General features: G+C 41.7%; 1 protein-coding gene across 6 annotated transcripts in view; it reads right to left on the minus strand.

Moving 5' to 3' along the window:
* LOC124041093 (adhesion G protein-coupled receptor B3-like) overlaps positions 1 to 21917 on the minus strand; it is a 113650-nt gene that overhangs the window by 28084 nt on the left and 63649 nt on the right. For 4 of the 6 annotated variants that reach the window (XM_046358252.1, XM_046358254.1, XM_046358253.1 and 1 more), the window contains 6 exons: positions 20981 to 21047; positions 16426 to 16511; positions 8583 to 8681; positions 7152 to 7323; positions 4048 to 4161; positions 3279 to 3368 (listed from right to left, as the gene is read on the minus strand). In XM_046358252.1, coding sequence (XP_046214208.1) covers positions 3279 to 3368; positions 4048 to 4161; positions 7152 to 7323; positions 8583 to 8681; positions 16426 to 16511; positions 20981 to 21047 — 628 coding nt within the window. The remainder of the gene's footprint in view (positions 1 to 3278; positions 3369 to 4047; positions 4162 to 7151; positions 7324 to 8582; positions 8682 to 16425; positions 16512 to 20980; positions 21048 to 21917) is intronic. The other 2 variants (XM_046358255.1, XM_046358256.1) reach the window with 1 other exon arrangement.

A 21917-nucleotide genomic window follows, 5' to 3' on the forward strand; every position in this document is an offset into this window, starting at 1 on the left:
TGTTATGTTATGTATCTGTTATGTTATGTATCTGTTATGTATCTGTTATATTATGTATCTGTTATGTTATGTATCTGTTATGTTATGTATCTGTTATGTTATGTATCTGTTATGTATCTGTTATGTATCTGTTATGTTATGTATCTGTTATGTATCTGTTATGTTATGTATCTGTTATGTATCTATCTGTTATGTATCTGTTATGTTATGTATCTGTTATGTTATGTATCTGTTATGTATCTGTTATGTATCTGTTATGTTATGTATCTGTTATGTATCTGTTATGTTATGTATCTGTTATGTATCTGTTATGTTATGTATCTGTTATGTATCTGTTATGTTATGTATCTGTTATGTATCTGTTATGTATCTGTTATGTTATGTATCTGTTATGTATCTGTTCTGTTATGTATCTGTTATATTATGTATATGTTATGTTATGTATCTGTTATGTTATGTATCTGTTATGTATCTGTTATGTTATGTATCTGTTATATCTGTTATGTATATGTTATGTTATGTATCTGTTATGTTATGTATCTGTTATGTATCTGTTATGTTATGTATCTGTTATGTTATGTATCTGTTATGTTATGTATCTGTTATGTTATGTATCTGTTATGTATCTGTTATGTTATGTATCTGTTATGTATCTGTTATGTTATGTATCTGTTATGTTATGTATCTGTTATGTATCTGTTATGTTATGTATCTGTTATGTTATGTATCTGTTATGTATCTGTTATGTTATGTATCTGTTATGTATCTGTTATGTTATGTATCTGTTATGTATCTGTTATGTTATGTATCTGTTATGTATCTGTTATGTATCTGTTATGTTATGTATCTGTTATGTATCTGTTATGTTATGTATCTGTTATGTATCTGTTATGTTATGTATCTGTTATGTATCTGTTATGTTATGTATCTGTTATGTATCTGTTATGTATCTGTTATGTTATGTATCTGTTATGTATCTGTTCTGTTATGTATCTGTTATATTATGTATATGTTATGTTATGTATCTGTTATGTTATGTATCTGTTATGTATCTGTTATGTTATGTATCTGTTATATTATGTATATGTTATGTTATGTATCTGTTATGTTATGTATCTGTTATGTATCTGTTATGTTATGTATCTGTTATGTTATGCATCTGCCAGTTCTTTCTGCCTTATTTGCGCATTTTGCTGGACTATCCCTTTAATAGGGCTTGTCCCTTTAAGAAAAAAGTAGCAGTTTGGGGAAATGTTTGGCGTGTAACTGGCTGAGGTTCTATTTGTGTGGAAAACATTTTAAGCACAGGAGGCTGCTGAGTGGAGGCCAGCTTATAATAATAGCTGGAATGTATTAAATGGAATGGCATCAAACACAAGGAATCCATGTGTTTGATGTGTTGGATACCAATCCATAAATTCCGTTCCATCCATTACTAATAGCCCATCCTCAATTAAGGAGCCACCGGCTGCCTGTGCTTTAAGCACAGATCTATCCATTCCAGGGAATTCTTTTGGTTTGTTATTGTTGATTTTTACTCCTATTTGTAAGATAAGCAGAGCTGTTGTGAGGAAATCTACCCAGGGCCGGATTTCCCTCTCCCTCAACCATCCGGTGAGATCTATCCTGCTGATTGTATTTTTATTTGAATGACTTGGATTTTTGCATTTTGAAGGGGGATTTCTTATTTGGACTTTTTCATTCAGTTTTGGACTATTTTTCATTTTGGGATTCTATTTGGGATTTAGACTTCCTGAACTTTATTTTGTGTCTATTTGAATTGGTTTTGTGAAAGGATACACATACTATGACCATATGCTTATTTTGCTCACTGTATCACATTTTGTCTGTCTTGCCTTGGTCACCCTCATATAAACACAGCATTTCTTTTAACTTTAATATTGTAGCATGGTTTGAGATCCGAGATGATTGTTACACTATGACATCATAAAGGAAACCTAGAACAACTCCAGCCACATGCAGTGTTGAGATGAATTAAGTCAATAGAACAATCCCAATAACAAGCTCTTTTGACATCTGATTAAACACGTCATCTTTATAGAGGAGTTTCATTGCATCTCTCTATTTCCTTTCCCTGTTTGGGTCAGTTACTGTCAACTTAATGGTCCTATTCTCCCTGCTCCGTTCCCAACTATATAGCAACACGCCTGCATATAACAGGGAATTTGTTGCACTAAAACAGCGATTGGGAACGAATCACTGTTTGTTCTCTGCAAATGATTCTATTGAACCGGGGGCACTCCGACAGCCAACACACCATTCTACAACAGTGGAAATGAATTACATCTGTGTAGGAGGATATTAGAATACAACGTTGGGTAGATCAGATGATAGTTATGATCAGCGAAGGTCGTTGGCGTTCTGCTGGATCAAGAGATTTGGTGTGGCGTTACGAAGGCCATTCAAACAACTGGTGCTTTATTAGTGTGTGTGTGTGTGTGTGTGTGTGTGTGTGTGTGTGTGTGTGTGTGTGTGTGTGTGTGTGTGTGTGTGTGTGTGTGTGTGTGTGTGTGTGTGTGTGTGCGTGTGTGCGTGTGTGTGTGCGTGTGTGTGTGTGTGTGTGTGTGTGTGTACGTGTGTGTGTGTGTGTGTGCGTGTGTGTGTGTGTGTGTGTGTGTGTGTGTGTGTGTGTGTGTGTGCGTGTGTGTGTGTGCGTGTGTGCGTGTGTGCGTGTGTGTACGTGTGTGTGTGTGTGTGCGTGTGTGTGTGTGTGTGTGTGTGTGTGTGCGTGTGTGTGTGTGTGTGTGTGTGTGTGTGTGTGTGTGTGTGTGTGTGTGTGTGTGTGTGTGTGTGTGTGTGTGTGTGTGTGTGTGTGTGCGTGTGTACGTGTGTGTGTACGTGTGTGTGTGCGTGTGTGTGTGCGTGTGTGTGTGTGTGTGTATGTGTACGTGTGTGTGCGTGTGTGTGTGTGTGACAATGGAGAGGGGTCTTGGTAAAATGATGAAAATTGACGCTTGACGAAAGTGACAAATGAGTTTAATCAAAATGAATCCAGGAAGTTGGAAAATTGATCTCATTTATTAAAGTGTGTGTGTGTATGCTTGTGCATGTGTGTGATCTGGCCCACATGCTGGTCTACACTGAGTGTAATTACAGTTGAACTAAAGCAGCTACAGTAAAACGACAGGTAACAATGCCTCATCCAGCCCAACCAGCAGATTTTGAATTTCAGTTTGCTTCCTTAATTGACTGAATTGAAATGGAATGGATCCCAACCCTGCTATGAAGGCTTGTCTTGAGGGTTTGTAATACTATACCCTTTTCACACTGAGCTGAGCCAAGGCGATCCCTGCCGAGCCGTACTGCACTGGCCTGGTTAGGCATCCACCACAGTTGCTGGAAACATACTGGAAAGGACAATGTGAAAAGAATGTCTCCTAGCCAGAGCCAGCACAGTACGGTTCAGTTCAACCCTATAGTGTGAATCAGCTGTTAGAAGCAAATCCTAACCTCCATTTAAGTGGAATTTTCACTTGGGTTGTGTCCCAAATGGCACCCTATTCCCTATGGGCCCTGGTCAAAAATAGTGCACTATATAGGGAATAGGGTGCCATTTCAGACTTAGTCTCATTGACATCAATTCACATTTTACTCGTGATCATGTGGATGTGCTCCTTTGTTTCAAATATAAAAGCAGGTATAGGCTTTGGTTGAGCACAGAGGAGGCTGGTGAGGGGAGGATGGTACATATAATGGATGGAATGAATGAACTGGAATGGTTTCGAACACATGGAAACCAGGTGTTTGATGTGTTTGAGACCATTCCATTTATTTCTGTTCCAGCCATTACCCCGAGCCCGTCCTCCCCATTGAAAATAAGGATAGCACTGAGAATCACATGCACTCATTAAAGGATCATTGTCATACAATTGTATGAATATTGTATATTTATATCCCAATTTGTAAGTCGCTCTGGATAAGAGCGTCTGCTAAATGACTTAAATGTAAATGTAAATGTAATGTAAATGTAAAATGCAAACCAGCCACCACTGGGTCGAGGGTTATACAGTACTGGTGTTATCGTACCATAATCTGAGCATGACCGTTGGGGAAAGTTCCAGTGTTGTCAGCGTTGAGGGGGTCCTGACAGTTTCTGGGGTCCTGACAGTTTCTGAGACGACATCTGAAAGCATCTTGGACCTGGGGAAAGCGAAGCACCATAGAAGTAGTATTAGACACTTGACATTTAGTATAATATGATATATAATGTGTATTTTAGTTTCTGACAGGCTATGGCCATGACACTGGGGAGGGGGGGGGGCAGGTTAACAGGAAAGTGATGTACAGTGCCTTGCAAAAGTATTCATCCCCCTTGGTGTTTTTACTACTTTGTTGCATTACAACCTGTCATTTAAATGTATTTTTATTTGGATTTCATGTAATAGACATACACAAAACAGTGCAAATTGGTGAATTGAAATGAATAAAATAACTTGTTTAAAAAAAGTTGTAAAAATTAAATCAATTGTAAAATGGTGCGTATTCACCCCCTTTGCGCTGAAGCCCCTATATAAGATCTGGTGAAACCAATTACCTTCAGAAGTCACATAATTAGTTAAATAAAGTCCACATGTGTGCAATCTAAGTGTCATATGATCTGTCACATTATCCCTGTTCTGAAAGCCCCAGAGTCTGCAACACCACTAAGCAAGGGGCACCACCAAGCAAGTGGAACCATGAAGATCAAGGAGCTCTCCAAACAGGTCAGGGACAAAGTTTTGGAGAAGTACAGATCATGGTTGGGTTATAAAATAATATCCCAAACTTCGAACATCCCACGGAGCACCATTAAATCCATTATTAAAAAATGGAAAGAATATGGCACCACAACAAACCAAACCTACCAAGAGAGGGCCGCCCACCAAAACTCACGGACCAGGCAAGGAGGGCATTAATCAGAGAGGCAACAAAGAGACCAAAGATAACCCTGAAGGAGCTGCAAAGCTCCACAGCGGAGATTGGAGTATCTGTCCATAAGACCACTTTAAGCTGTACACTCCACAGAGCTGGGCTTTACGGAAGAGTGGCCAGAAAAAAAAGCCATTGCTTAAAGAAAAAAATAAGCAAACATGTTTGGTGTTCACCAAAAGGCATGTGGGAGACTCCCCAAATATATGGAAGAAGGTATTCTGGTCAGATGAGATAAAAATTTAGCTTTTTGACCATCAAGGAAAACACTATGTCTGGCACAAACCCAACACCTCTCATCATCCTGAGAACCCCATCCACACAGTGAAGCATGGTGGTGGCAGCAACATGCTGTGGGGATGTTTTTAATTGGCAGTGACTGGGAAACTGGTCAGAATTGAAGGAATGATGGGTGGCTCTAAATACAAGGGAAATTCTTGCTTCAGCCTTCCAGAGATTTGAGACTGTTCCAGCAGGACAATGACTCTAAGCATACTGCTAAAGCAATACTCGAGTGGGGAAACATTTAAATGTCTTGGAATGGCCTAGTCAAAGCCCAGACCTCAATCCAATTGAGAATCTGTGGTATGATTTAAAGATTGTTGTACACCAGCGGAACCCATCCAACTTGAAAGAGCTGGAGCAGTTTTGCCTTGAAGAATGGGCAAAAATCCCAGTGGCTAGATGTGTATAGAGACATACCCCAAGAGACTTGCAGATATAATTGCTGCAAAAGCTCTACAAAGTATTGACTTTGGGGGGGTGAATAGTTATGCACACTCAAATGTTCTAAATTTTTTTGTCTTATTTCTTGTTTGTTTCACAATAAAAAAAATATTTAGCATCATCAAAGTGGTAGGGATGTTGTGTAAATAAAATGATACAACCCCCCCCAAAAGATATTTTAATTCCAGGTTGTAAGGCAACAAAATAGGAAATATGCCAAAGGGGGTGAATACTTTCGCAAGTCACTGTAAACAAAACATCTGGAATTAATCTGGGCCAGATTACTAATCTCCTAATAATCTCCTAATAAATACTGTAGTTAGGGCCAAATGGGAAACATGACGTGTGTGTGTGTGTGTGTGTGTGTGTGTGTGTGTGTGTGGCCACAAGAGATATGAGGGATTAAACATGTTTAAGGGTCAACAAAACGTTGTGACACAGGGCCATGTTCATTTGGCACCAAGTGTAAAATGGGGTGACTCTATCTGAATTGGTCCAATAAGAAACATTCATTTTTATATCATGTTGTAAAGTATTTTTTTTTTTTGGGGGGGGGGGTAATTTTGATATGTTGTGCACTATGAACAGAATCCTACTGAAAGAGTATCCCATTATCCCCAACCCATACATACCTCCCCTTGTCCTTCCCTCACTTCCCCAAGACCTCTTTCTCCATCTCCCTCCTCTCCCCCTCACCTTTTCTCACTTTCCCAATACTTCCCTCTCCCTCTCCCCTCTCCTTCCCCAATACCCCCCTCTCCTTCCCCAATACCTCCCTCTCCCTCCTGTCCCCTGTCCCCTCTCCCTCTCCTTCCCCAATACCTCCCTCTCCCTCTCCTTCCCCAATACCTCCCTCTCCCTCCTCTCCCCTCTCCCTCTCCTTCCCCAATACCTCCCCCTCTCCCTCTCCCTCTCCTTCCCCAATGCCTCCCTCTCCCCTCTCCCTCTCCTTCCCCAATACCTCCCTCTCCCCCTCTCCCTCTCCTTCCCCAATACCTCCCTCTCCCTCCTCTCCCCTCTCCCTCTCCTTCCCCAATACCTCCCTCTCCCCTCTCCCTCTCCTTCCCCAATACCTCCCTCTCCCTCCTCTCCCCTCTCCCTCTCCTTCCCCAATACCTCCCTCTCCCTCCTCTCCCCTCTCCCTCTCCTTCCCCAATACCTCCCTCTCCCTCCTCTCTCCTCTCCCTCTCCTTCCCCAATACCTCCCTCTCCCTCCTCTCCCTCTCCCCTCTCCCTCTCCTTCCCCAATACCTCCCTCTCCCTCCTCTCCCCTCTCCCTCTCCTTCCCCAATACCTCCCTCTCCCTCCTCTCCCCTTGTCCTTCCCTCACTTCCCCAAGACCTCTTTCTCCATCTCCCTCCTCTCCCCCTCTCCTTCCCTCACTTCCCCAATACTTCCCTCTCCCTCTCCTTCCCCAATACCTCCCTCTCCTTCCCTCACTTCCTCAATATACCTCCCTCTCCCTCCTCTCTCCCTCTTCCCTCTCTCTTCCTTACCTCTTTCCTCAGGATACAGTGCACCATGACGATGACAAAGCCCTGCAACGAGTCGAAGACAGAGAAGAGGATCTGAAATAGGATGGAGCGCTTGTCTGTCATGGCCAGCACCGCAGACATCCAGGTCAGAGCCAGCAGAGGCAGAACCACACAGGAACTCCACAGAGAGGCCCTGACAGAGGGAGGGAGAGAGGAGGAGAGGATAGAGGGGGATGGGAGAGAGGGGGCGGGAGAGGGGAAAGGGAAGGAGAGGGTGGGAGAGGGGAAACAGGGGGAGACAGGGGATAGAGGTTAACCTGGCACACATCAGATCACATAATACATTACTGCCTGGCCAGACTACTACAGTGGTCTTTCTTGTAGATATAAGACATTACTGCCTGGCCAGACTACTACAGTGGTCTTTCTTGTAGATAGAAGACATTATTGCCTGGCCAGACTATTACAGTGGTCTTTCTTGTAGATAGAAGACATTACTGCCTGGCCAGACTACTACAGTGGTCTTTCTTGTAGATAGAATACATTACTGCCTGGCCAGACTAATGACTCACAAAGCCAGCAGTTCAGTCTACAAATACAGAAGCACCAGAACACATACTATCTTACCAGATAGTGTTCCGTTGTCTCTCTGACATGCAAGACATTACTGTCTGACTGCCCAGTACTCTACTACAGGTCTAACATTACTGACTGACTGCCCAGTACTCTACTATAGGTATAACATTACTGTCTGACTGCCCAGTACTCCACTACAGGTCTAACATTACTGTCTGACTGCCCAGTACTCTACTACAGGTCTAACATTACTGTCTGACTGCCCAGTACTCTACTATAGGTCTAACATTACTGTCTGACTGCCCAGTACTCCACTACAGGTCTAACATTACTGTCTGACTGCCCAGTACTCTACTATAGGTCTAACATTACTGTCTGACTGCCCAGTACTCTACTATAGGTCTAACATTACTGTCTGACTGCCCAGTACTCTACTATAGGTCTAACATTACTGTCTGACTGCCCAGTACTCTACTATAGGTCTAACATTACTGTCTGACTGCCCAGTACTCTACTATAGGTCTAACATTACTGTCTGACTGCCCAGTACTCTACTATAGGTCTAACATTAGCTATCTATGCAAGGACACATTTTCCATCCTATTTATTCTCTGTAGATCTTCCAAGGTCTTGGTCAAGACACACAGACCATCAGACCAGTCACACACACACACACACACACACACACACACACACACACACACACACACACACACACACACACACACACACACACACACACACACACACACACACACACACACACACACACACACACACACACACAGACCATGAGCCCAGTCATGCACACACACGCACACACGCACTCATGAATTCCCAGTGCCAGGCATCGATGTCCTGTCAGAGAGAACTTACATGGCATTACTGGCTGTAGTTGCAGAGAGAGCAGTGGTGGACACCACACCACATTTGGCACATTTCAGAGTTAACCCTGTATGGGGCTCGTTCATCGGTCTGTGGGACAACAAACAACAAAACAACAGGAAATAGTGTTTAGTGAAGAAGCAGCACTATGACTAGCATAGCATTCCTTCTGTTCTCTCATACAACATGTGGACACTAGTGATGATAGTAGTGAAGAAGCAGCACTATGACTAGCATAGCATTCCTTCTGTTCTCTCATACAACATGTGGACACTAGTGATGATAGTAGTGAAGAAGCAGCACTATGACTAGCATAGCATTCCTTCTGTTCTCTCATACAACATGTGGACACTAGTGATGATAGTAGTGAAGAAGCAGCACTATGACTAGCACAGCATTCCTTCTGTTCTCTCATACAACATGTGGACACTAGTGATGATAGTAGTGAAGAAGCAGCACTATGACTAGCATAGCATTCCTTCTGTTCTCTCATACAACATGTGGACACTAGTGATGATAGTAGTGAAGAAGCAGCACTATGACTAGCATAGCATTCCTTCTGTTCTCTCATACAACATGTGGACACTAGTGATGATAGTAGTGAAGAAGCAGCACTATGACTAGCATAGCATTCCTTCTGTTCTCTCATACAACATGTGGACACTAGTGATAATAGTAGTGAAGAAGCAGCACTATGACTAGCATAGCATTCCTTCTGTTCTCTCATACAACATGTGGACACTAGTGATGATAGTAGTGAAGAAGCAGCACTATGACTAGCATAGCATTCCTTCTGTTCTCTCATACAACATGTGGACACTAGTGATGATAGTAGTGAAGAAGCAGCACTATGACTAGCATAGCATTCCTTCTGTTCTCTCATACAACATGTGGACACTAGTGATGATAGTAGTGAAGAAGCAGCACTATGACTAGCATAGCATTCCTTCTGTTCTCTCATACAACATGTGGACACTAGTGATAATAGTAGTGAAGAAGCAGCACTATGACTAGCATAGCATTCCTTCTGTTCTCTCATACAACATGTGGACACTAGTGATGATAGTAGTGAAGAAGCAGCACTATGACTAGCATAGCATTCCTTCTGTTCTCTCATACAACATGTGGACACTAGTGATAATAGTAGTGAAGAAGCAGCACTATGACTAGCATAGCATTCCTTCTGTTCTCTCATACAACATGTGGACACTAGTGATGATAGTAGTGAAGAAGCAGCACTATGACTAGCATAGCATTCCTTCTGTTCTCTCATACAACATGTGGACACTAGTGATGATAGTAGTGAAGAAGCAGCACTATGACTAGCATAGCATTCCTTCTGTTCTCTCATACAACATGTGGACACTAGTGATGATAGTAGTGAAGAAGCAGCACTATGACTAGCATAGCATTCCTTCTGTTCTCTCATACAACATGTGGACACTAGTGATGATAGTAGTGAAGAAGCAGCACTATGACTAGCATAGCATTCCTTCTGTTCTCTCATACAACATGTGGACACTAGTGATGATAGTAGTGAAGAAGCAGCACTATGACTAGCATAGCATTCCTACTGTTCTCTCATACAACATGTGGACACTAGTGATGATAGTAGTGAAGAAGCAGCACTATGACTAGCATAGCATTCCTTCTGTTCTCTCATACAACATGTGGACACTAGTGATGATAGTAGTGAAGAAGCAGCACTATAACTAGCATAGCATTCCTTCTGTTCTCTCATACAACATGTGGACACTAGTGATGATAGTAGTGAAGAAGCAGCACTATGACTAGCATAGCATTCCTTCTGTTCTCTCATACAACATGTGGATACTAGTGATGATAGTAGTGAAGAAGCAGCACTATGACTAGCATAGCATTCCTTCTGTTCTCTCATACAACATGTGGACACTAGTGATGATAGTAGTGAAGAAGCAGCACTATGACTAGCATAGCATTCCTTCTGTTCTCTCATACAACATGTGGACACTAGTGATGATAGTAGTGAAGAAGCAGCACTATGACTAGCATAGCATTCCTTCTGTTCTCTCATACAGCATGTGGACACTAGTGATGATAGTAGTGAAGAAGCAGCACTATGACTAGCATAGCATTCCTTCTGTTCTCTCATACAACATGTGGACACTAGTGATGATAGTAGTGAAGAAGCAGCACTATGACTAGCATAGCATTCCTTCTGTTCTCTCATACAACATGTGGATACTAGTGATGATAGTAGTGAAGAAGCAGCACTATGACTAGCATAGCATTCCTTCTGTTCTCTCATACAACATGTGGACACTAGTGATGATAGTAGTGAAGAAGCAGCACTATGACTAGCATAGCATTCCTACTGTTCTCTCATACAACATGTGGACACTAGTGATGATAGTAGTGAAGAAGCAGCACTATGACTAGCATAGCATTCCTTCTGTTCTCTCATACAACATGTGGACACTAGTGATAATAGTAGTGAAGAAGCAGCACTATGACTAGCATAGCATTCCTTCTGTTCTCTCATACAACATGTGGACACTAGTGATGATAGTAGTGAAGAAGCAGCACTATGACTAGCATAGCATTCCTTCTGTTCTCTCATACAACATGTGGACACTAGTGATGATAGTAGTGAAGAAGCAGCACTATGACTAGCATAGCATTCCTTCTGTTCTCTCATACAACATGTGGACACTAGTGATGACAGTAGTGAAGAAGCAGCACTACACCATCCCAACGTTCTCTATCATATTAGCAGAATCTAGGGACAATTTGTCCGTGTTTTTAACCCCTGTGTGGTGTTCATGCTATTCACCCAATGTTCACGAGTCTGATGGACACACAATATTTTGGGTTTTTAAAACAATACAACCATAACAATTTATGTAAAAATACTTAATAATTCATACTTAGATGTTGACTAATATCAATTACTTGCAATATAGAGAGCATACATGGTTCATATTTCTCATTTATCTATACAAGCGCTATTCGTTTTTTTTGTTGTAAAATGTGATTTTTATAAACAAAAATAAATTATAATCAAGACATGGATGGAATAAATCATGTTTATCTTGAACAAATATAAATGAAACAATGTTTTCATCACAATTGATGTTTATTGCTTTGAACTGAACACATTGGAAGGACAAATATTCCTACAGTATTTTATGGAAATGATAAATGAGCCACATTGAACACAAATTAAGGCCGGTCTACACACCACATGAGGGACAGAGTTTTACTGTGTGTGTGTTGCAAATGTATTTCTTGCACTTGATGCATGTGTACTGTGTCTTCCTGTCCTTCTTGTCCACACACATCACACGCTTCTTCTTGTTGCTACCAGCTGCAATCTAGAATGATGAAAACACTAAGTTCAGGAATTTTACAAAAATCTCACTCACATATATAGTTACAGCAGGCCAAGGTAGGAGAGTCAGACACACACATGCAACGACATCACTCACACTTACTTCCGGTACTGGAGTTGTTGGTTCTGTGGGTCGGGCAGATGGGGCACCAGCATCCTCTTCCTGAATCCTCCTCACGATGGCAGCAGAAGCTGGGGTCCTTGGGATATGGTGTCTCCTCTGGATTTGGGGTCTTACCAATGCCTTGCCCAGCTCCTCGAGAAAGAGCCGTCTCCTCTGGAGCTTCCCTCTGTTCCAGTCTGGGTTCAATGCCATCCAGTTGACAAACGTGTTGTATGTCCAAGATGTTAAATGAATATCACAAGTGGCCAGCAGAGGGTTCTTCTTCTGCAGCTGTAGTCAGTCACCAGCTTGTCTTGTCCACCCCTCCTTCTGTAGCATTGTAATCCATTATCATTTCTGGTTTATGATGTTCCTGGTCATAGATTCTCCCATCCCTATGCAGCGTATTCAAGAGTACCACATTTGTGCCTTTCTTTGGCACGTAGGACACTAGGGACGTGTCGGCCGTGAACACAAACTAAGAGGGATTGATAGGCCTCTTCCGTGCATTCAGCAGCTGAGGTGTGAGCTCTGTTCCTACCATCGTCAGCTTCCTCTTTAGGAGCTCCTGTCCCAGCTTGTGCAAAGTAAAAAAGTTATTGCATGTGATGTTGTGGCCACGGAGTCACTGTGTCACGTCCAGGACAACCTGCATCCCTTGGTTCTTCTCATTGGCTCCTCCAGGACAACCTGCATCCCTTGGTTCTTCTCAGGGACTCCTCCAGGACAACCTGCATCCCTTGGTTCTTCTCAAGTGCTCCTCCAGGACAACCTGCATCCCTTGGTTCTTCTCAAGTGCTCCTCCAGGACAACCTGCATCCCTTGGTTCTTCTCATTGGCTCCTCCAGGACAACCCTCATCCCTTGGTTCTTCTCATTGGCTCCTCCAGGACAACCCTCATCCCTTGGTTCTTCTCATTGGCTCCTCCAGGACAACCCTCATCCCTTGGTTCTTCTTAAGTGCTCCTCCAGGACAACCTGCATCCCTTGGTTCTTCTCAGGGGCTCCTCCAGGACAACCTGCATCCCTTGGTTCTTCTTAAGTGCTCCTCCAGGACAACCTGCATCCCTTGGTTCTTCTTAAGTGCTCCTCCAGGACAACCTGCATCCCTTGGTTCTTCTTAAGTGCTCCTCCAGGACAACCTGCATCCCTTGGTTCTTCTTAAGTGCTCCTCCAGGACAACCTGCATCCCTTGGTTCTTCTTGGCTCCTCCAGGACAACCTGCATCCCTTGGTTCTTCTTAAGGGCTCCTCCAGGACAACCTGCATCCCTTGGTTCTTCTTAAGGGCTCCTCCAGGACAACCCTCATCCCTTGGTTCTTCTCAGGGACTCCTCCAGGACAACCTGCATCCCTTGGTTCTTCTCAAGTGCTCCTCCAGGACAACCTGCATCCCTTGGTTCTTCTCTGGGGCTCCTCCATTTGACTTCACCATATATACTCGCAAGTTCCACACATATGATGAAGCAGCATCACAGACAGCCCAGATCTTGATTCTATATTTTGCAGGTTTAGACGGTATGTACTGCCTGAAGGGGCAGCGGCCCCTAAATGGCATAAGCTGCTCATCAACAGTAATGTTGGGCCCGGGGTTGTAAAACAGTGGAAGGCGGTCCACCCACTTGTCACACACTGACCTGATTGCAGCAAGCTTGTCTCTCTGCCGCCGAGCTGGTCTGGTGTCTCGGTTATTGAAATGGATAATCCTGTCAATAATGTGTAAGTTTTACAGAGACATTGTTGCACAGAAATCTGTTTCTGCATCCCACAGGGATTCTGTGGATTCTCCATTGGATCTGAAAACACCAGCAAGGTTAAGAACCTCCCCCCTAATTAAAAATAAATAAATAAACACACCTTCCCTCCAAATAAGTACAGTCCAGAATGATTTTATGGATGGTGTCTGGGATGAAAAGTTCAAAAGAAGACTATGTCCTGCACATGAGAAACCTCCATCCGCGTCGGCCCTGGTTGTATCTTTATCACATTGGCAACCATGAGGGACGGCCCTGGTTGTATCTTTATCACATTGGCAACCATGAGGGACGGCCCTAGTTGTATCTTTATCACATTGGCAGTCATGAGGGATGGTCCTGGTTGTATCTTTATGACATTGATAGCTGAGGGGTGGCCCTAGTTACATCTTTATCACATTGGCAGCTGGTTGCTGATGGGCTGGTCCTGGGGCTGGTTGCTGACGGGCTGGTCCTGGGGCTGGCTGCTGACAGGTTGGTGCTGGGGCTGGTTGCTGATGGGCTGGTCCAGGGGCTGATTGCTGATGGGCTGGTCCTGGTTGCTAATGGGCTGGTGGTCCTGGGGCTGATTGCTGACGGGCTGGTCCTGGGGCTGGTTGCTGACGGGCTGGTCCAGGGGCTGGTTGCTGATGGGCTGGTCCTGGTTGCTAATGGGCTGGTGGTCCTGGGGCTGATTGGGCTGGTGGTCCTGGGGCTGATTGCTGACGGGCTGGTCCTGGGGCTGGTTGCTGACGGGCTGGTCCTGGGGCTGGTTGCTGATGGGCTGGTCCTGGGGCTGGTTGCTGATGGGCTGGTCCTGGGGCTGGTTGCTGATGGGCTGGTCCTGGGGCTGGTTGCTGACGGGCTGGTCCTGGGGCTGGCTGAGGGTCAATCTCATCATATTCTTCCAACTCACTGTCAGATTCTGAATTGACAGAGACATGATCCTCATATTCTGAAGATGCTTCATCTTCCAAAGTGGAAAACACTCTTTCCACACCAGCTTCTCTCCCTGCAAAAATTATTTTGAAGTCTCTCTGTGCAGAGATTATTTTTGCCTTACTGATTCATTGTGATAAGGAGCCACACATGCAAAGCTATTTATCTGTTGTGTTCCTCACCCAATGTGCACCTGGCTGGGGGAGAGTTTGGAAAAATGTTTTGTTTTTGACAATGTATCGAAATAGTGTATTGAAATAATATATTGTAATAATATATTGTAATAATATATTGTAATAATATATTGTAATAACATCGTGCAGGTTCCCGCAAGACTTGCCAAGTGAAAGGTTAAATAAAAAAATACAATAAATAAAACATGTATTGTGTAGTTTCACAGTGTGCATTCAATAAAAATGTGTTCTTTTACATGTTCTTCACAGAAAATGAGCCAAGGCCAAAGAGTCCAGATTGAAAAAATAATGAATTGCATTTTTCATTTAGTAAACACTGAAAATGTGTCCCACAGACCTCAACACCACACAAGGGTTAAGAAAAAACAGTAGCACCCACAACTTTTCATGTTAGCGTGGGTGTTGTAGAGGGCTTTGGGATTAACACGCATCAAGATGAAGACAGAAAATGACGTTAGTGAAAAAAACATCACTTGGAATGGCATCCCAACTTTCTGTATCACACTAGTAGTAGTCAGGCAGGGCCAAAGTGTTCTAAAAACACATGACAAGATGACCTAAGGCTGGTTTACAGTAGATCTCAGGACTGTCTGTGGACAGTTGTCACATTCTAGTGGTCTACAGACATGTTGTTAGACCGAGTATAAACCAGTCTTTATGTGGGGCTGTTTAAGAGGGATGTTGGTGTACCAACCAACGAGAAGACGACAGAAAATAACTCATTCCAGCTCTGTATCTTGTTAGTAGTAGTCAGGGCCAATCTGGGGAACTGTGGGTGGTGGGCGTTTTAAACTATTTTCATTATGGACTGATTCTGCCACGTCTCCCCCCTACTCTCCACACACACACACACACACACACACACACACACACACACACACACACACACACACACACACACACACACACACACACACACACACACACACACACACACACACACACACACACACACACACACACACACACACACACACACACACACACACACACACACACACACACACACACACACACACGTCGTCTCCCCCAGAGAGATGTGACCTCTTTATGTTGATGCCTCTAATGGCCTCCCATCAGACAGAGTAAAGAGCGAGGCCTAATCTCCATATGGAAAATGAAGAGATTCAGAGGGTCTGTGTGAATGTGTGGTGAGGGGGAGTCAGACTACGATGTATACTAAAGGACTGGAGAATTTGTAAGTCGCTCTGGATAAGAGCGTCTGCTAAATGACTTAAATGTAATGTAAATGTAAGTAGACCACTGCAGATTTTAGGACTACACAGTCAACACTCCGGCCAACACGGAGTGTTTCAATGTCCATATAAGGAAGTATAGCTAAATAAGGAAGAATAACTAGTTGCTGTCTGTCTTTGCTGTGTATCACAATGTATTTTACAAGTAGGTGCTCTCTTACCCAGCTGCTTCAGACATACTACAGGTCATAGAAATAGAATAGAATAGATATTCTATATCTTTGCTGTAGGTGGTTTCTTACCCAGCTCGATGCTTCGGCTTCTTCTCCAGAATCCCGTCTCTGGAGACCAGCTTGTTGAACACCAGGATACCAATCACCATGTTGACCTGTTCATAGAGAAGGAATACCTTCACATATATATTCATATACCTGAGGGAAACTTGAATATATCTAGTCATAAACCTGAGGGAAACCTGAATATATTTAGTCATAAACCTGAAGGAAACCTGAATATATATACTGTATAGTCATGTACCTGAGGGAACCCTGAATATATATACTGTATAGTCATGTACCTGAGGGAACCCTGAATATATATACTGTATAGTCATGTACCTGAGGGAACCCTGAATATATATACTGTATAGTCATGTACCTGAGGGAACCCTGAATATATTTAGTCATAAACCTGAGGGAAACCTGAATATATTTAGTCATAAACCTGAAGGAAACCTGAATATATACTGTATAGTCATGTACCTGAGGGAAACCTGAATATATTTAGTCATAAACCTGAAGGAAACCTGAATATCATTTAAAACCTGAATAAACCTGAGGGAAACCTGAATATATTTAGTCATAAACCTGAGGGAAACCTGAATATATTTAGTCATAAACCTGAAGGAAACCTGAATATATTTAGTCATAAACCTGAAGGAAACCTGAATATATTTAGTCATAAACCTGAGGGAAACCTGAATATATTTAGTCATAAACCTGAGGAAACCTGAATATATTTAGTCATAAACCTGAAGGAAACCTGAATATATTTAGTCATAAACCTGAAGGAAACCTGATATATATACTGTATAGTCATGTACCTGAGGGAAACCTGAATATATTTAGTCATAAACCTGAGGGAAACCTGAATATATTTAGTCATAAACCTGAAGGAAACCTGAATATATACTGTATAGTCATGTACCTGAGGGAAACCTGAATATATTTAGTCATAAACCTGAAGGAAACCTGAATATATTTAGTCATAAACCTGAGGGAAACCTGAATATATTTAGTCATATACCTGAGGGAAACCTGAATATATCTAGTCATATACCTGAAGGAAACCTGAATATATACTGTATAGTCATGTACCTGAGGGAAACCTGAATATATCTAGTCATAAACCTGAAGGAAACCTGAATATATACTTTAGTCATGACCTGAGGGAAACCTGAATATATTTAGTCATAAACCTGAAGGAAACCTGAATATATTTAGTCATAAACCTGAAGGAAACCTGAATATATACTGTATAGTCATGTACCTGAGGGAAACCTGAATATATTGAGTCATATACCTGAGGGAAACCTGAATATATTGAGTCATATGGCGCTACCGGTTCAAAGCACTGAGCCAGTAACTGAAAGGTTGCCGGTTTGAATCCCTGAGACGAATGAAAACATATAACTAGTTACACTCCCTGATATTCAACTGTTTACAGAGAAAAGCAGTGTAACTGGTGGGAATCAGCCTGGCTCTCCCACTCACCAACACAACTCCATTACACTAAGATGACACTGTCGAGGTCTGAAGGGAGACATTTACATTTTCATTGAGGGGGAACAAGGAAGGATTTTGGTCACTTCCATTTCAATAAAGGAAGTAAACAGAAATGTGGATTCCAACTCCAATCCTCCTAATGGAATGGACCCCAGTCCTGGACTAAGGTGAGGGAACAATGTCACATCTAAAGACACTTGTGTACTTTAGGAAAGTTAGCTGCATTAGTATGTCAATAAGATGTCATTATCCTTGTGAAATACAGAAGGTGATTGACATCATTAGTGTACCGTACACATTCTGTCTCTCCTCTATTCTGATCTCTCTCCTCTATTATGATCTCTCTCCTCTATTCTGATTTCTCTCTCCTATATTATAATTCTCTATTATGATCATTCTCTATTCTGATCATTCTCTATTATGATCATTCTCTATTATGATCTCTCTCCTCTATTATGATCTCTCTCCTCTATTATGATCTCTCCTATATTATGATCCCTCATTCTATTATGATCATCTCTCTATTATGATCATTCTCTATTATGATCTCTCCTCTATTATGATCTCTCTCCTCTATTATGATCTCTCTATATTATGGTATTATCTCCTCTATTATGATCTCTCTCCTCTATTATGATCTCTCTATATTATGATCTCTCTCCTCTATTATGATCTCTCTATATTATGGTCTCTCTCCTCTATTATGATCTCTCTATATTATGGTCTCTCTCCTCTATTATGATCTCTCTCCTCTATTATGATCTCTCTCTCTATTATGATCTCTCTCCTCTATTATGATCTCTATCCTCTATTATGATCTCTCTCCTATATTATAATTCTCTATTATGATCATTCTCTATTATGATCATTCTCCTATTATGATCATTCTCTATTATGATCTTCCTCTATTATGATCTATCTCCTCTATTATGATCTCTCTCCTCTATTATGATCTCTATCCTCTATTATGATCTCTCTCCTCTATTATGATGTATCTCTATATTATGATAATTCTCTATTATGATCTCTATCCTCTATTCTGATCTCTCTATATTATGATCTCTCTATATTATGATCTCTATCCTCTATTCTGGTCTCTATCCTCTATTATGATCTCTCTATATTATGATCTCTCTCTCTATTATTTTCTCTCTATATTATGATAATTCTCTATTATGATCTCTCTATCCTCTATTATGATCTCTCTCCTCTATTCTGATCTCTCTCCTCTATTATGATCTCTCTCCTCTATTCTGATTTCTCTCTCCTATATTATAATTCTCTATTATGATCATTCTCTATTCTGATCATTCAATATTATGATCATTCTCTATTATGATCTCTCTCCTCTATTATGGTCTCTCTCCTCTATTATGATCTCTCTATATTATGATTTCCCTCCTCTATTATGATCTCTCTCCTCTATTATTTTCTCTCTATATTATGATCTCTCTCCTCTATTATGGTCTCTCTCCTCTATTATGATCTCTCTCTATATTATGATCTCTATCCTCTACTATGATCTCTCTCGTCTAGTATGATATCTCTCCTCTATTTTGATCTCTCTCCTCTATTATGATCTCTCTATATTATGATCTCTCTCCTCTATTCTGATCTCTCTCTCCTCTATTATGATCTCTCTCCTCTATTCTGATCTCTCTATATTATGGTCTCTCTCCTCTATTATGATCTCTCTATATTATGATCTCTCTATATTATGATCTCTCTCCTCTATTCTGATCTCTCTCTCCTCTATTATGATCTCTCTCCTCTATTATGATCTCTCTATATTATGGTCTCTCTCCTCTATTCTGATCTCTCTATATTATGGTCTCTCTCCTCTATTATGATCTCTCTATATTATGGTCTCTCTCCTCTATTATGATCTCTCTATATTATGGTCTCCCTCCTCTATTATGATCTCTCTCTCCTCTGTTCTTCCTCTCCTCTGTTGTAAAGTGACATCTAGGGCTGTATGACTTCCTCATGGCACTGACATTACATGTACTAACTCGCAAGACCTGACCTCTATGTTCCCCTCAATCCAACACCAGAGCCTTCAGGGAGGCTTTGTCTGTCTGACAGCAGCTGCTGTTATTTTACAAAGCAAAAGCACCTCCTTAGACAAACAGTAACTCAAACACTAACACCAGATTTGCAATAATTGCCCCTTGTGGGATAAATTAAGTATTTTGAATGTCATTTAATCAGTGCTTACTGCTTTGATGAAAAATGTCAAAATTTTGGAAGGAGGCTACACTCTTAGCAAAAAAGCTAGTCCCATAGGATCATTTTTCCTTTTTGGTTCCAGGTAGAACCTTTTGCAGAAAGGTTTTTTCAATGGAATCCAAAAGGGTTCTTCAAAGGGTTCTCCTATGGGCACAGCCCCAAAAACCTTTTAGGGCCTAGATAGCACCTTTTTTCTAAGAGTGTAGACAGTAATTGTAGTAAATACTAAGAATTGACCTTTCTTTCAGCAAACACTTCCTGTTTTACAAAATGTACATTTACAACAATAACCAACAAGGCAACGAATGAGTAGCCTATGTTCGTGTCTATGTTTTATATGTACTGTATGTACTGTATGTATGTACTGTATGCTCATCCTGCCTGTAAACAATATTATGTATGGGATAATTAAGACACCTTCAACCTTGAATAGTACTTAACCTAAACATACAATGATACTGCAAGCCTTCTCCCTTAGGCACTGTAATACTATAATACATACTGTAATCTACAATACTGTAATACTATAATGCATACTTTAATGAGCAGTAATGTAATACTATAATACATAATTTAGTGAGCAGTACTGTAATACTATAAAACATACTTTAATCTACAGTACTGTAATACTATAAAACATACTTTAATGAGCAGTAATGTAATACTATAATACATACTTTAATCTACAGTACTGTAATACTATAAAACACACTGTAATCAGCAGTACTGTAATAATATAATATGTATTTTAATCAGCAGTACTATAATACTATAATATGTACTTTAATCAGGAGTACTATAATACTATAATATGTACTTTAAACAGCAGTACTATAATACATACCAGAACCACTGCTGCTGCCGGTCCAACAAAGGCATACAGGAGACCACCTTCTAGAGATAGCCAACAACTGTAGAGAGAGGAGGAGAGGAAAGGAGGAGAGGAAAAGAGAGGAGAAGAGCAGAGAGCAGAAGAGAGGAGAGGGGAAGAGAGGAGAAGAAAAGAAAAGAGAGGAGAGGAGAAGAGAAGAGAAGAGAAGAGAGGAGAGGAGAGGAGAGAGAGAGAGAGAAGAGAGAAGGAGAAGAGAAGAGAAGAAAAGAGAGGAGAGGAGAAGAGAAGAGAAGAGAAGAAAAGAGAGGAGAAGAGCAGAGAGCAGAAGAGAGGAGAGGGGAAGAGAGGAGAAGAAAAGAAAAGAGAGGAGAGGAGAGAGAAGAGAAGAGAAGAGAGGAGAAGAGCAGAGAGGAGAAGAGAAGAGAGGGGAAGAGAGGAGAAGAAAAGAGAGGAGAGGAGAAGAGAAGAGAAGAGAAGAAAAGAGAGGAGAAGAGCAGAGAGCAGAAGAGAGGAGAGGGGAAGAGAGGAGAAGAAAAGAAAAGAGAGGAGAGGAGAAGAGAAGAGAAGAGAGGAGAAGAGCAGAGAGGAGAAGAGAGAGAGGAGAGAGAGGAGGAGAAGAGAGAGAGAGGAGAGGAGAGAGAGAGAGGAGAAGAGAAGAGAAGAGAAGAAAAGAGAGGAGAAGAGCAGAGAGGAGAAGAGAGGAGAGGGGAAGAGAGGAGAAGAAAAGAAGAGAGGAGAGGAAAAGAGAAGAGAAGAGGAGCAGAGAGAAGAAGAGCAGAGAGGAGAAGAGAGGAGAAGAGAGGAGAAGAGCAGAGAGAAGAAGAGCAGAGAGGAGAAGAGAAGAGAGAGAGAGAGAGGAGAGGAGAAGAGAAGAGAAGAGAAGAGAGGAGAAGAGCAGAGAGAAGAAGAGCAGAGAGGAGAAGAGAGGAGGAGAGGAGAGGAGAGGAAT

Source organism: Oncorhynchus gorbuscha, linkage group LG08 (genome assembly GCF_021184085.1).
Source record: "Oncorhynchus gorbuscha isolate QuinsamMale2020 ecotype Even-year linkage group LG08, OgorEven_v1.0, whole genome shotgun sequence".
Taxonomy (NCBI): Eukaryota; Metazoa; Chordata; class Actinopteri; order Salmoniformes; family Salmonidae; genus Oncorhynchus; species Oncorhynchus gorbuscha.